Source organism: Anomaloglossus baeobatrachus, chromosome 7 (genome assembly GCF_048569485.1).
Source record: "Anomaloglossus baeobatrachus isolate aAnoBae1 chromosome 7, aAnoBae1.hap1, whole genome shotgun sequence".
Lineage (NCBI taxonomy): Eukaryota > Metazoa > Chordata > Amphibia > Anura > Aromobatidae > Anomaloglossus > Anomaloglossus baeobatrachus.
In genome coordinates, this window is record NC_134359.1 from 185,897,543 (window position 1) to 185,912,081 (window position 14,539).

General features: G+C 43.0%; 1 protein-coding gene across 1 annotated transcript in view; it reads right to left on the bottom strand.

Moving 5' to 3' along the window:
• SLC39A10 (solute carrier family 39 member 10) overlaps positions 1-14,539 on the bottom strand; it is a 95,543-nt gene that overhangs the window by 22,574 nt on the left and 58,430 nt on the right. Inside the window, exons 2-3 of the mRNA XM_075317839.1 lie at positions 3,272-4,269; positions 2,428-2,605 (exon numbers count right to left, since the gene is read on the bottom strand). Of these exons, the coding sequence (XP_075173954.1) occupies positions 2,428-2,605; positions 3,272-4,258 (1,165 nt within the window). The 5' untranslated portion in view covers positions 4,259-4,269. The remainder of the gene's footprint in view (positions 1-2,427; positions 2,606-3,271; positions 4,270-14,539) is intronic.

Consider the following 14,539-nt stretch of genomic DNA (forward strand, 5'->3'; position numbering starts at 1 on the left):
AGCAGACAGGGAGGTTTTGTCAATCTAGCGGCAATGAGTGCAAAGAGTGCAGAGAGACAGCAAAAAAAAAAAAAAAAAGTTTACCAAATGCATGTAGCAGTCATTTGCATGAAGAGTAAGAGTATTAACGAGAGATGGAGGAACATAGGGGACTAATACAGAAACGCAATAGAAATAAATAATAAATGGTAAAACAATAAGACTAAAAGCACCTCTGCTGATGAAAAAAATAGCTACCATAATTGGCTCCTATAGATGCGGTCTCAAAAATTGTCTCTGTTGTAAAAGTATTTGCCACAAAAGGACCACTTTCTGCTCTCAGGGGGGCTCAGAAAATGTCCCCATCAGAAGTCGTTTAACATGCCAGTCGGACTTTGTTATATATTTAGTAGACTGTGTGTGCGGAAAACAATATGTAGGAAGGACGAGTCAGGCCCTCCACAATAGGCTAAATTCACATAGGCACAATGTGAAGATAGGCTATATGCTCCACGGACTCTCTAAGCATTGCGCTCTGAAACACAATAAGGGGATGGTTTTTAATATTACACCAATAGAGCAGATAGCCCCAAATGCCCCCAATAGAATGGAAACCCTGAGCAGAAAGGAGACCTTTTGGATCAACAAACTAAATACATTAAAACCCTTTGGTCTAAATGAGGTCACTGACTTGTTTTATTAATTCGTTTTATCCCCTATCAGTTATGAAGTACCCTTTCATCTGGTTTTATATAGTGGCTTGGCCGTTGTTTTTATATCTAGTGCTAACAAACTTTTTACCCATTTATTCTGTTTTATTGTATGTACTTTTATATTGACACTGTCCTATATATATCTACAATAAGTATAGTCTTATTGTTTTACCATTTATTATTTATTTCTATTGCGTTTCTGTATTAGTCCCCTATGTTCCTCCATCTCTCGTTAATACTCTTACTCTTCATGCAAATGACTGCTACATGCATTTGGTAAACTTTTTTTTTTTTTTTTTGCTGTCTCTCTGCACTCTTTGCACTCATTGCCGCTAGATTGACAAAACCTCCCTGTCTGCTTGTCTAGCGCAAGCGCATTGTATCTGGCTTGCACTGTAGTGAACTCTGGTGTCACCCCTCGTTTCCTTGAACTTGTATCACCTCTATTGTGCAAGTGCCCTAGTTTTTTTTTTTGTTTTTTTTTTTTCCACTCACTCACTTATTACCGGAGCATGTCTCCTTTTCAAAAATAGAATGCATACTAAGCATTAGAAAGTAAAAATCCCTGGACGTCATTTTTATATAAATGTCCCCAACCCCCTCTTTTTTAGTGGTCTCCTCACTGAGCCCGCTCTTTTTGTCATTGTCGGACATTATAAACATTTTTAATCAAAATAATTTTCAATCGCAGTGCCCTTGCAGTTCCTCATTCTTTATAGTTTTATTTATAAATAAATAAATTTAAAAAGATTTTTTTCACGTCCCTCTGGATATTCACTCACGATCGCTGTATCCCCATATATAGTTCAATATATATATATATATATATATATACTTTTTTACACATTGTTTTGATTTTTCACTCTAAATCTCTGTATCCCCATGTAGAGTAGAGGACTAAACACTAATAAATTAACCTATACTTCATAGGTTCGCACACCATCTTGAACACATCCCTCACATTTCTTCCCCCCCTGACTTTATTAAATAACACGAGGAACAAGTGTTTTCATGTCTTTATTCATTCATTTATTTATTTATTTTTTATTTCTTCAGTACTCCCTTTGTTGGAATTATCCATGTTTCTTGGGATCATGCTCTATCAGACACTTTTTTCTGTTATTCACGATCGTTCCATCTCCCCCTTTTTTTTTTTTTTTTTTTCTTCTTCTTCTCCCTTTTTTTTTTTTTTTTTTTTTACCATGTGGCTCTGAGTCATCAGCTCTGAGTCATACAGGCAGTCCTTAATGCATACATGGCTGTTTGCTCCTTATATATAGGTCCAAGCGGCCTTGCTGTAATATGATTTCTTTTCCTGAGGAAGGAGACGGATGTCTCTGAAACGCGTAGGAACTATCCAATAAAAAGGAAATCTTTTAATTTACACGCATCAGTGGTTTTCAGCGCGGCATAAACCCGGTCTTTTCTTCTACCTGTATAGACAGAATGGAGACAGCATGCAAAAGCGCACGAAAGAAGTGACATTGCTTTTTAGAACGCAGCGATTTGGCAGCATGCAAATCCCTGCGCTCTAATACGCCATGTGCGCACCTCTCCTGCATAATCTTCATAGATTGTGCTGGGGACGCAGGACGCATGCAGTTACGCTGCAGTGCAGAACGCAGCGTAACTGCATGCAAATACACACACGTGCACACAGAGTCTTAGACTTCAACCTTTCTGAATCTTTGTAAATAAAAGCAGACGAGAGTCTCCACAGCCAGGGATTACTTACCAGACAGGGCTTCATTTACTTCAGAAGACTTCACTTCCACATCAGTAAAGTGCTTGATACAAAACCTACTGTCAATCTGATACAACAGGGCAGGGCAGAGGTACGCAAACTGGTCCGGGGAAATCGGAGAGTGGACATTCAACCCGTAATAACTGAGGAGCTGAGTAACATTTAAACACTGGAAGGAAAAAGAAATACATCACCAATACAATACATGCACACCCCATCTACATGGTGGGATCAAATGGTGGCCATTTCCCTCAGATACACTGAGAAAAGAGTTGATCAAAAACACATTTTCAAAGGTGTCTTCTGAAAGCCCATTAATCCTAGACAGAAAAAACCCCATAAAATTATGTCTATGTACAGTATCTATATCTCTGAGCCAGAAAATAGTGGGGGCGCTGAGTGTTGCACTAGTGGATGCTGTAAATAAGGCTCCTGATACATGGAAAATGGCTGTCATGTGAAACCGGCTGCATTGCGGCAGAAGTTAAAGGGGTTGCCCATTATTTAGAAAAAGGTTTATTAAATGTGGCAAATCAGCAGATTTAAGAAAAAAAGAAAAATATCCACAATCCACAACACGAGACAACGCTGGGTTCTCAGCACTCGTGACATTGGCTGCAGTCTCACAAGATTATGTGAGCCCCAGGATGCCCATCATCAGGACAGCATTGGTACACAGCAAGGCAGCAAAAAAAAGAGGTTGTCCAACTAGCAGCCAACCCCTTTAATTACTGCAAGCTTCAGACAGTTATAGGCAAATAGCCAATAAGTGAGATACACACACATATATTATATATAATCTCCTACATTATAGGAAAAACAACACTCCACTGACCTCGTCATGCTCGTGCACTTCGTTATCATGCTCGTCGTGGCTTTTTATAGTGGTCTGGTCATTAGGCGCCTCTCTTTTCCGGGTGTTTCGCTGCAGATGTTCCGGCCCCTGCTTGTGTTCCTCGGACTCCAGATGATCCTCATCCACATTGACAGGACTAAGTGTCGTAGCCAAGTTACGGTCCGGTTTGTAGCTGCGCTTGATTTCATCTTGAGCTTGCTCAGAATGTAACTGTGAGCCTACAGCAGCGTCGCTGGTTTTTGCTCCTTTTGGTCTCTTTTTCTGCTTTTGAGGTTTCTTTTCTGTTGTATTTGTCCCAGTCAATGGTTCATTTGTGTGTCCTTCCAGAGATGCCTGGCTGACAGCAGCACTGTGGTTGTGATGGCTATTGTTATGGGAATGGTATGTGCCATTATGAACATGATGATGATGCAGGTGATTCTTGTGGGGGGTCTTACCCTCCGGGTGCACAGATGCCTTTTTCTCGTTGCACTTGTTAAACTCTTTTGTGGAAATAGTTTTTGATTCATTTTTATCCTTTGTGTGGAGATGGGATTCTATATGATCGTGTACATGTAAATGCTTTCCTTCTTGAACATCTAAAGCATCCAGATGTGACACAGGATCATGGCCAATGTCCTCATGACCTATTTCAACTACTTTCACCTCACCAAGTCCCAAGCTGGTTAAAAGTTTTTCCAGCCCATAATACGACAATCTTCCATTTTCCCCATACCGATGGAATAGTTTTTCAATAAAATATTTTTGCTCATGCTCTGCCTCAGGCAATAAAGACTTGGTTGTGGTCAGCTCTGCAGCTCCATTCTGGAGATATGGCTTTTCGGAGATCTGGTAATCATTGTGATTGTGAGCATGGCTTTCTTTTGAGGCGTGATCATGGACATAGCCATGGCAATGGTTGCAGTGATTAAAAATAAAAGTAAATAAACAAATAAAGCAAAATTTTGTGTGCACGTGTACCTTCATTTCTATTGTACCTGGCGAAGAAAAAAAAAACACAGAGGGAAATAAGAATGTCAGTACATAATAAGGCCACTAAGCTCCAGTGTTACAATATCAAATGATCAAAAGTCAAGTTATGCCTCAAATCAATACTAAAATGGACTGGCAACACAAAGGACAATATCTGCCCCCAATGTGTTTGCATGAGTTTTATCCCACACACCAAATACATACTGATCGGGAATTTATATTACGAGCCACAATGGGGACAGTGATTAGGTCTGTGAAGTGCTGTGGAATTAATGGCGCTACACAAATAAAATAAAAATGTAAAATAGAGGTAAATGACGTTCAGGCTCTGGTCACACTAGATTGTCAGTAATAGCAGTCTTAAAACAGATATCAGCTTTCCAATGGAAACAAATGTGTATCAACCAAGTCTAAAGGCTGCAGTATACAGACTCATTTCAGCCAAACTCGCCCATATCAACGAATTGGGTTGACAATCTTATGGTTATGGAGGCACCAGCCAACTGCCAGTCAGGTGAGATGATGATCGGGCAGGCCTGATTTCAGACTACACATTGCTTTGTTCTTCCGGAGACAAGCGACCAGCTGAGATGTCTGTCGATGGCTTCTCATAACTTACGAGTGCTCGGCTGAGTGTGTATGGGAGAGTTGGCTGTCAACCGAACGATAGGCCGACCAACAGCTAATGTGTATGGCCAGCTTACCTTACACAATCAATGCTACATAGACATTTTCTTCATTATGGCAGCGACAATGAGGCTCGCTGATCATGATCTTGGAGTTTCAAGAGTTCAAACACCACTAGGGCAGCAGACGCATGTGGGCTTGTAGTGCTCGCCCTTCCATCACAAATAAGAATAAATAATATTTGTAGTATTGTTATTTTTATTAATAATGCACCAGCCACAATCATGGCATTGAAATCTAACTATAGCTGCTAGAATGGGTCATTTCTAACTTTATCTGCAAGTAACACTTTGAAACTACTCCAATCTTCTAAAATAGAAGTGTGTTGGAAAAAAGCCCCAAAAAACGGTATTTCAGTATAACAATTCTTTCAACGCGGTATAACTAGAACGCCTTTACAAGAATAAGCCTCCAAAACCAAAACGCCGATCCTAATTCAAATAAAAAAGCCCACACTTTACATAGCAGGAGAAAGCGAAGAACAAAACAAATATGAACCAGACACCAGGTGTCGCTTACCAAACTGGAAGACATACCTGCTGCATTAGTAACTATGTTTCCTTAGTCTTCAAGGCTTCACCGCAATTGAAAAAAAATCCCACGACTCTACCCACGAGACATTATATAATGCTCCATACTCGGGGGAGGGCACGTAGACGCAATGTCAAGAGGAGCACCACACAATGACACTATTAATCTTCTGTTTCTTACAAAGCTTCCCCACAAACAGTATATTCTCTAAAAAGTTTCATGTGATGTAGAGATACTTTGTGCAGGGCATCCTCAAGGCCAGGAGAACTTTAAGAAATAATAGTAACATTGTATGTTTAAAAAAAAAAAAAAAGAACAAAATGTCTCCATTGCTGTTATTTCTCAATAAGTGATGCAAGTATGGAAGCTGGGATATACATCCAATACACTCCACACAAGGAACATAGGACACTGCAACAAAGAGAGTGTCTGGGATTTTGATGACCAAGAACACGCATCTTGTGATCAAACCTCCTTGTACCACTGGTGGAAATGAGACACTATGATACCTAAATGAGATCTATGAAGATTCTCTGAAATCTGTTCAAACATGGATCATCGATCCCTGCCTTAGCCCCATTATGAACAGGAGCCATGCATACATGTGCAGCCACTACTGGGCCGGACCACTCAAGTTAGGCAGCTAATGTTCCTTGGAAACTGGTGCTGGCAATTGTGCCCTTTTCCATTGAGCCAGCAAACACAGAAAAGTCCAGCTCATATGAACAGTTTCTTTACTTCTTGAGAATTTCAAGTACACAAGACATCAAAATTTTCATAAGGAAGCAGCTATGATCATCAGAATTAAGGGTGGAAACACACCAGAGACGCGTTGATGCATATGCCATTATAGCGGCTTCCTTGGGAAAATTTTGATGTCCCGTGTACTTGAAATTCTCAAGAAGTAAAGAAGAAGCTGTTGATTTGAGCTGAACTTTCCTGTGTTACTTGTTCGGTTGTTGGGCCATGGCGGGGCTTTTGTCCGGGCTCTGAGCAGAGAGTGGATGCAGAGATGGGGAGCTGGATTTGTTGCTACTTTTACATACACTACAGTTCAAAAGTTTGGGGTCACTTAGATATTTCCTTATTTTTCAAAGAAAAGCACATTTTTTTTCAATGCAGCCAACATTAAATTAAACAGAAATACACTATACATTGTTAATGTGGTAACTGACTATTCTAGCTTCAAACGTCTGTTTTTTAATGCAATATCTACATAGGTGTATAGAAGCCAAAGATTTCCAACAACCAGCACTCCAGTGTTCTAATGGTGCATTGTGTTTGCTAACTGTATTAGAAAGTTAATGGATGTTTAGAAATTCCTTGAAAACCCTTGTGCAAGTATTTTAGCACAGCTGAAAACAGTTTTGCTGATTGGAGAAGCTATAAAACGGACCTTCATTTGAGCCAGCTGAGAATCTGGAGCATTACATTTATTGGTTCCATTAAACTCTCAAAATCGCCAGAAAGAGAACTTTCATGTAAACTCGACAGTCTATTCTTGTTCTTAGAAATGAAGTATATTCCATGCGAGAAACTGCCATGACACCGACAACAGTGTGTACCACTCCCTTCAGAGAAGAGCACAAACAGGCTCTAACCAGAGTAGAAAGAGAAGTGGGAGGCCGCGCTGCACAACTGAGCAACAAGACAAGTACATTACAGTCTCTAGTTTGAGAAACAGACACCTCACAGGTCCTCACCTGGCAGCTTCATTGGACAGAGGAAGATTGGAAATAAGTTAAGCACAGACGAATCAAAGTTTGAGGTGTTTGGATCACAGAACATTAGTGAGACACAGAACTACTGAAAAGATGCTGGAAGAGTGCCTGACGCCATCTGTCAAACATGGTGGAGGTAATGTGATGGTCTGGGGTTGCTTTGATGCTGGTAAAGTGGGAGATTTGTACAAGGTAAAAAGGATTTTGAATAAGGAAGGCCATCACTCCATTTTGCCATACCCTGTGGACAGCACTTTATTAGAGCCAATTTCATCCTACAACAGGACAATGACCCAAAGCACACCTCCAAATTATGCATGAACTATTTAGGGAAGAAGCAGGCAGCTGGTATTCTATCTGTACTGGAGTGGCCAGCTTTGTCACCAGATCTCAACCCTATTGAGCTGTTGTGGGAGCAGCTTGACCGTATGGTGCGCAAAAAGTGCCTATCAAGCCAATCCTACTTGTGGGAGGGGCTTCTGGAAGCATGGGGTGAAATATCTCCAGATTACCTCATCAAATTAACAGCTAGAATGCCAAAGGTCTGCAAAGCTGGAATTGCTGCAAAGGAGCATTTAGTGACGAAAGCAAAGTTTGAAGGAGAAAAATTTTATTTCAGGTAAAAATCATTATTTCTAACCTAGTCAATGTTTGGACTATATTTTCTATTCATTATGCAACTCATTTGGTAAATAAAAGTATGATTTTTCATGAAAAAGACGAAATTGTCTGGGTGACCCCAAACTTTTGAATTGTAGTGTAAGGCGGGCTTTGCACGTTGCGACATCGCAAGCCGATGCTGCGATGTCGCACGCTATAGTCCCCGCCCCCGTCGCAGGTACAATATCTTGTGAAAGCTGGCGTAGCGAAAATTATCGCTACGCCAGCTTCACAAGCACTCACCTGCCCTGCGACCGTCGCTCTGGCCGGCGACCCGCCTCCTTCACAAGGGGGCGGGTCGTGCGGCGTCATAGCGACGTCACACGGCAGGCGGCCAATAGCGGCGGAGATTAGCAGGATGTAAACATCCCGCCCACCTTCTTCCTTCCGCATAGCCGCCGGCAGCAGGTAAGGAGATGTTCCTCGCTCCAGCGGCTTCATACACAGTGATGTGTGCTGCCGCAGGAACGAGGAACTGCATCGTACCTGTCGCGGCACCGGCATTATGGAAATGTCGGTGAATGCAACGATGATACAATAACGACGTTTTTGCGCTCGTTCATCGTATCATCTAGCATTTACACAGTACGATGTCGAAAGTGACGCCGGATGTGCGTCACTTTCGATTTGACCCCACAGACATCGCACGTGCGATGTCGCAACGTGCAAAGCCGCCGTAAGGGCTCATGCGCACGTTGCGTAATTGCATGTATTTACGCTGCGTATAGCACTGCAGCGTAAATGCATGTGTACTGCGTCCCCAGCACAATCTATGTAGCTTGTGCATGATACGTGCGCACTTTGCTTTTTTTGAACGCAGCGATTTGGGTGCTAAAATTTTGACCCAAATCCGTGCGTTCATAAAAGCAGCATGTCAATTATTTGTGCGTTCTGGATGCAGCTCCAACTCTGTCTATGGTCGGGGCTGCAGCCAGAGCGCATGAAATCGGCTTTTTTCTGCAAAAGACTGCATTCATTGTGCAGTGTTTCTGCAGCGATTTGAAGCGCACATGTGCTGTCAAATTGCTGCAGAATATTCAGCAGTTACGTGCGCATGAGCCCTAAGGTATTTGAAATATCTGCATTGTAGTTAAAGAAGAATTTTCACCAAATCTGTCATGTTGAACTGCACACATGATGTAAAAGAGGCTGCAGAGTGAAATAACATATTTTTCCAAATTTCCATTGAAGAGATATTACCAAAGTACTAAGCATTTAAAGGGAATCTATCACCTGGTTTTTCCCTTATAAGCTGCGGCTAGCACCTGTGAGCCCTTATATACAGCATTCCGGAATACTGTATATAAGAGCCCAGGCCACTCTGTAGAACATAAAAGCCACCTTTATTATACTTACCGAGAGGAAAGGGGGGGGGGGGGGTGTTCCGATGCAATGGACTTCACTGGTGTTTGTGCAGTGCCTCCTCCATCTTGTGGGATCGCCTTCCTCCTGCCCAGCCCTGTGTGCATGCCGCATCCTACGTCATTCTCACAGAGGCCTCCACAGCGCTCCTGCACATGCCCGACTGAGGGCAGATCTAAGTATTGTAGTGCACATGCGTGGGCAGTCTTGGACTCTGCATCTGCATATTACTGTATTTTGCTCTGCCCTCAGCAGGTTAGATCAAAGTGTCCAGAAAATGAAAATTAGCTCACCCCTGAGGCGTAGTTCCAATCCAGGATAAGAGTACAGGAATCCTGCTGCGCAGCAAATGGAGACCTGAATGATACAAAAATGGATCCAACGCACATTTACCAGGGTGTTAATAAAAAATCTTTCAGCTTTATTTTGAAAAAATCCTTTTGAAACTAACTTAACAATAGTTAGGATGTGTCAGACAACATTGCAAATATAAGGTAGGGGGTGATGCAAAAAGAGAAACATACGCGTTTCGAACAAAAGGTCTTGAACACTGGTCACTGAGGACAGGTTCCCTTTATCTCCAAGTCCCAGTGGGCCTTAGCAGATAGGGGCATGTACTTCTTCCCGCTGTAGGATGCTGACCAATCACTCGCAGGCAGCAACACAACAGAAAGAACACGCCTCCACCATAGCTTAGAGAAGATTTTTCAGTGAGATGTAATGATGCAGCTCTGATCTTCTGGTCTAACCTCCTGCATGAGTCAGTGTGGGGGAGGGGCAGTGCAGCTGTTACATTACAAACTGTTCAGCTATCCTTTCCAAGCACCACTGCTGTGCAGACCCCAGGAATGTGTCAGTAGTTATATGGCTCTGCAGTGAGATCAGAAAATAGTGTTACGTTCATGCGATCGGACCTCAGCTGCGGGGGACGGGCCGGTGCTGCGGAGGGGCGAGCTGGCGCTGCAGAGGGGAGCCAGTGATTTCTCTCCCTCTCTCCTCCGTAGCTGGCTATTGCCATTCTCGCCATTCTCGCCCTGCACTTGCGGTACACCGGTGTACTGCGAGTGCAGTGCGATTTTTCTCTCACCCCATAGACTTAAATGTGTGCGAGAGAAACCAGGATCGCATTACACCCTCAGCATGCTGCGATTGTTTTCTCGGTCCGATTAGGGCTGAGAAAATAATCGCTCATGGGTGCTGACACACAGGCTAATATGGGGCCGAGTAGAATGCGATGTTTTATCACATACCACTTGTTCCGAATTTTATGCTGTGTGGCTTAGGCCTAAAATTCGCAATTAGTTCTACTTCCAGACATATTGGAATTTTTCTGTTTTGTTGTGGGAACTATTAGTGCGATCAAGTTTGTTGCAAAGAGGAAAAAAACCCCAAAACAACAGTCAATAGAAAAGCGCCAACCAATGTAGCTGACTTCCTGCTGTCATTCAGGCTGGGGCCAGATCACATTTTATGACCTCAGTTTCACTAGGAAAACCTCCAGAGCCTGCAGAGTCTGTGCCACGTGCTGCTGCATGGCTTTATCTTGGCCTCCAGCACAACAACTGAATCATCAGCGAGTGCTCCCTAGTAAAACTGGAAAGTTAGCTCCAGGAAATGACAAGCTATTGTGTCTTAAACAAGAATTCCCATAAAGTTAAATGTATCAATTATTTGTGTGCATGTATGTTAATACACTCCCCTACGCTGCTCCCTGGAGTCCAGCCCGTGCTTCTGCTCTTCTGAGTGAGGTCACTGCTCTGCAGACTCTCCAGGTCACACACTGCGCTCAGTGTAACCTGCAGTGGCATTTACGCTATAGAGCGTCAGAACGAGGCTCCGTAGACTTACTTTGCAAATCCACTTCACATGAACGCGTCTCCAGTACATGTGCTATCAGTTTTTTACATGGATAACACCAATTATAACCTATGGGGCTACTCGCATGTCCAGGTTTTCTCCACGGACCGTGTGAGCGACAGAGATATGTCTGTTTTTTTCCGGCAGCATGGATAACCATGGCCATTACAAGTTTATGGCTCAGAGTGAAACACATACAGCTCACGGATGGTATTTGTGTGCTGTACATGTGTAAAGGGAATCTGTCACCAGGTTTTTGCCACTGCATCAGACAGCAGCATAATGTAGGCAGAGAGATTCTGAAACTAAGCACGTTTATCTTAGATCACTGTGTGCAGCCATCCTGACTTTATCTCAGAATGGAGTGTAGCAGAGCTGGGAGCTGTCCCCGCCCACACCAGGCTCTCAGATTGTGCATTGTGTGGTGTGTCAGCACAGGGCATAGCGGACTGCTCTGCACATGCAGAAGAGTCACACCCTTTAGAATCAGTAAACAATAGCTTCCACGCAGATAAGAGAAACATTTGTTTTTACTTTATTTTTAACCCTCGCAGCAAGCTGTCCTCAGCTTAGATTGTTAAATCCTGGTGACAGATTCCCTTTAACAGTGCAAAGTACAGGATAGGCTTTGGTAAATGCATTCTTTATACCAGAAAAAACGAATGGCAATTTTATCCATGTATGTGTTTTATACGCACGTGTGAAGGGGGCATAAAAAAAAAAAAAAAAAAGGACTTCCGGCAAGAGCACAGAGCAAGCCAGATAGTCACAACTACACTGGCGTGATTGAGAAGCAGTGCAGAACAGCACTGGACAATGGACACTACATTACATACACACATTTAACAAACTAAAAAAAGCTAAAATGGGAGTGCTTCTTTAATAACTAGTGCAAGTAAGAATTTACAATTACCTGGCGGCAGATTGTCGGTTATTTCCTGTTTATCATACCGATCGCACTTCTGTACATACAGAAAGATTGCTAATAATATAGCTTTGTGCACAATGAATATCATTGTTTTTGGCAGTGCATATCTTTTATTCACTGGACTAGGTGCTATCGAGAACAAGGATTGTGTCACCAGGTTTTTACCACTTAATCTAAGAGCAGCATAATGTAAGGACAAATACCTCAATTCTAGTGATGTGTCAGATACTGGGCTGTTTGCTATAGTTTTGATCAAATCACTGTTTTATCAACAGGAGATCACAAAAATACTAGTAAACCTTTTGCCAGGTAGTCAAGCATATTCATGAGCTCTGTATAACCCCATCCTCACTACTGAATGGCAGCTTTCTGTGTACAGTGTGCATAGGCAGAAAGCTGCCAATCAGTAGTGTGGGCAGGACTATACAGAGCTCAAAATTAAGAAAACAGCAGCAGATAAAACACAGATTGTATCAAAATGATATCAAGCAGCCCAGTAAGTGACAGGTCACTTGAATCAGGTTCTCGGACTATACATTATGCTGCTTTTAGATGGGGTAGCAAAAACCTGATGACAGATTACCTTTAAGAATAATTTCACCCAAATGTTTTTCTCATTCATCTGTTGGTTGGCAGCCTGGTTAGACAGGCCGAGGAACACTGCTCCCATCTCAGTCAACACGGAACCTTCTGTGAAAGAACACGTGGTCAGGGATTAGAGAGAAGCAGTGAGTGACACCAGTGCCGAACCCTAATAATGAGGATTCATGTTAGGGTGGTGACAGAAGCCAGGGCTGTGGAGTCGGAGTTCATTTTGGTGGAGTTGGTATAAAATGGACCGACTCCAACTTCTAAAATATATAATAAATTGGGGTCAGCAGTGCAATGCAGAATGTGCTGAATATTTTTTCATAGGAATTTGGAAAAGTTATGAAATGTCCTAGAAGTGTCTGTTCTATTCCTGATCTAAGGCTGCATTCACACACAGCGTTTTTGCTGCGTTTTTAAGGATACATTTGTCAGCTGCAAAAGCAGATCAGCTTTTTAAAAAACAGCATCACCTGAAAGGTTTTTGAGCTCATAGATAATGTTGTCAATAGCAAAAGCAGATTAGAAAAACGCCACACAAGCTGACTGCTCATTCTCTGTGAGGATCTGTTTTTGAGCCCAAAAACGGATCCTCACAAAACGCTGTGTCTGAATGTCATATCTTGAAACCCATTGCCTTTGCTGAGTGCCTGGAGTCACTGCATTTCACTGAACTATTTTGCCATCAATATTCGATATGTTTGTGACAAGAAAGAAATTACCAAGACACTGGTAGTAAAAGATACAAAAGCTCATCACACCAGCCAGTGTCTCCAGGCCTTAAGGCCCAGTCACACTAAACAACTTACCTGCGATCCCAACAACGATACAACCCGATAGGGATCGCTGGTAAGTTGCTAGGAGGTTGCTGGTGAGATGTCACACTAAGCGACGCTCCAGCGATTCCCACCAGCAACCTGACCTGGCAGGGATCGCTGGAGCGTCGCTACACGGGTTGCTGGTGAGCTGTCACACAGGCAGATCTGACCAGCAACCAGTGACCAGCCCCCAGCGACGTGTGGAAGCGATGCTGCGCTTGGTAACTAAGGTAAATATCGGGTAACCAACCCGATATTTACCTTGGTTACCAGCGCACACCGCTTAGCGCTGGCTCCCTGCACACCTAGCCAGAGTACACATCAGGTTAATTACCCGATGCGTAGTCTGGCTGTGTGCACACAGAGCAGGAGCCGGCACTGACAGCTGAGAGCGGCGGACGCTGGTAACGAAGGTAAATATCGGGTAACCAAGGAAAGGGCTTCTTGGTTACCCGATATTTACATTGGTTACCAGCGTCCGCAGAAGCCGGCTCCTGCTCACTGCACATTCAGTTGTTGCTCTGTCGCTGTCACACACAGCGATCTGTGCTTCACAGCGGGACAGCAACAACTAAAACATGGTCCAGGACATTCAGCAACAACCAACGACCTCACAGCAGGGGCCAGGTTGTTGCTGGATGTCACACACAGCGACATCACAAGCAAGTCGTGCCTGAGCAGCAATGTTGCTTAGTGTGACGTGGCCTTTAGTGGAAAAAGTTATGCAAGATTACGAACTCAAAAAAGAACAGGTTCTTGCTATTGTAACAGACAATGCTTCAAACATGATAAGTACAATTAAACTGATGAATGAGAGTAATGAACAACAGCTAGAAGAAAATTTAGGATTCAGTATGTGTGAGCTGAAAGGCCACAGCGCTGTTCATGTAACTGAGGAACAAACAGATATTACAACAGAAGAACAGCAAAATGATACTTTAGAATTAGATGATTTTATTGAAGCTGCTTCAAAACACTTTCATATTCATCACATGCGCTGTGTTGTTCACACGCTGCAGCTGGCAATAAGAGATTGTGTGAAATCGGGGTTCCTCTTGCAGACTAACGGCTTTTCGCTGGTTTGGCGGATGCGGCACACTCCAGTACAGTGTATACAGTACAG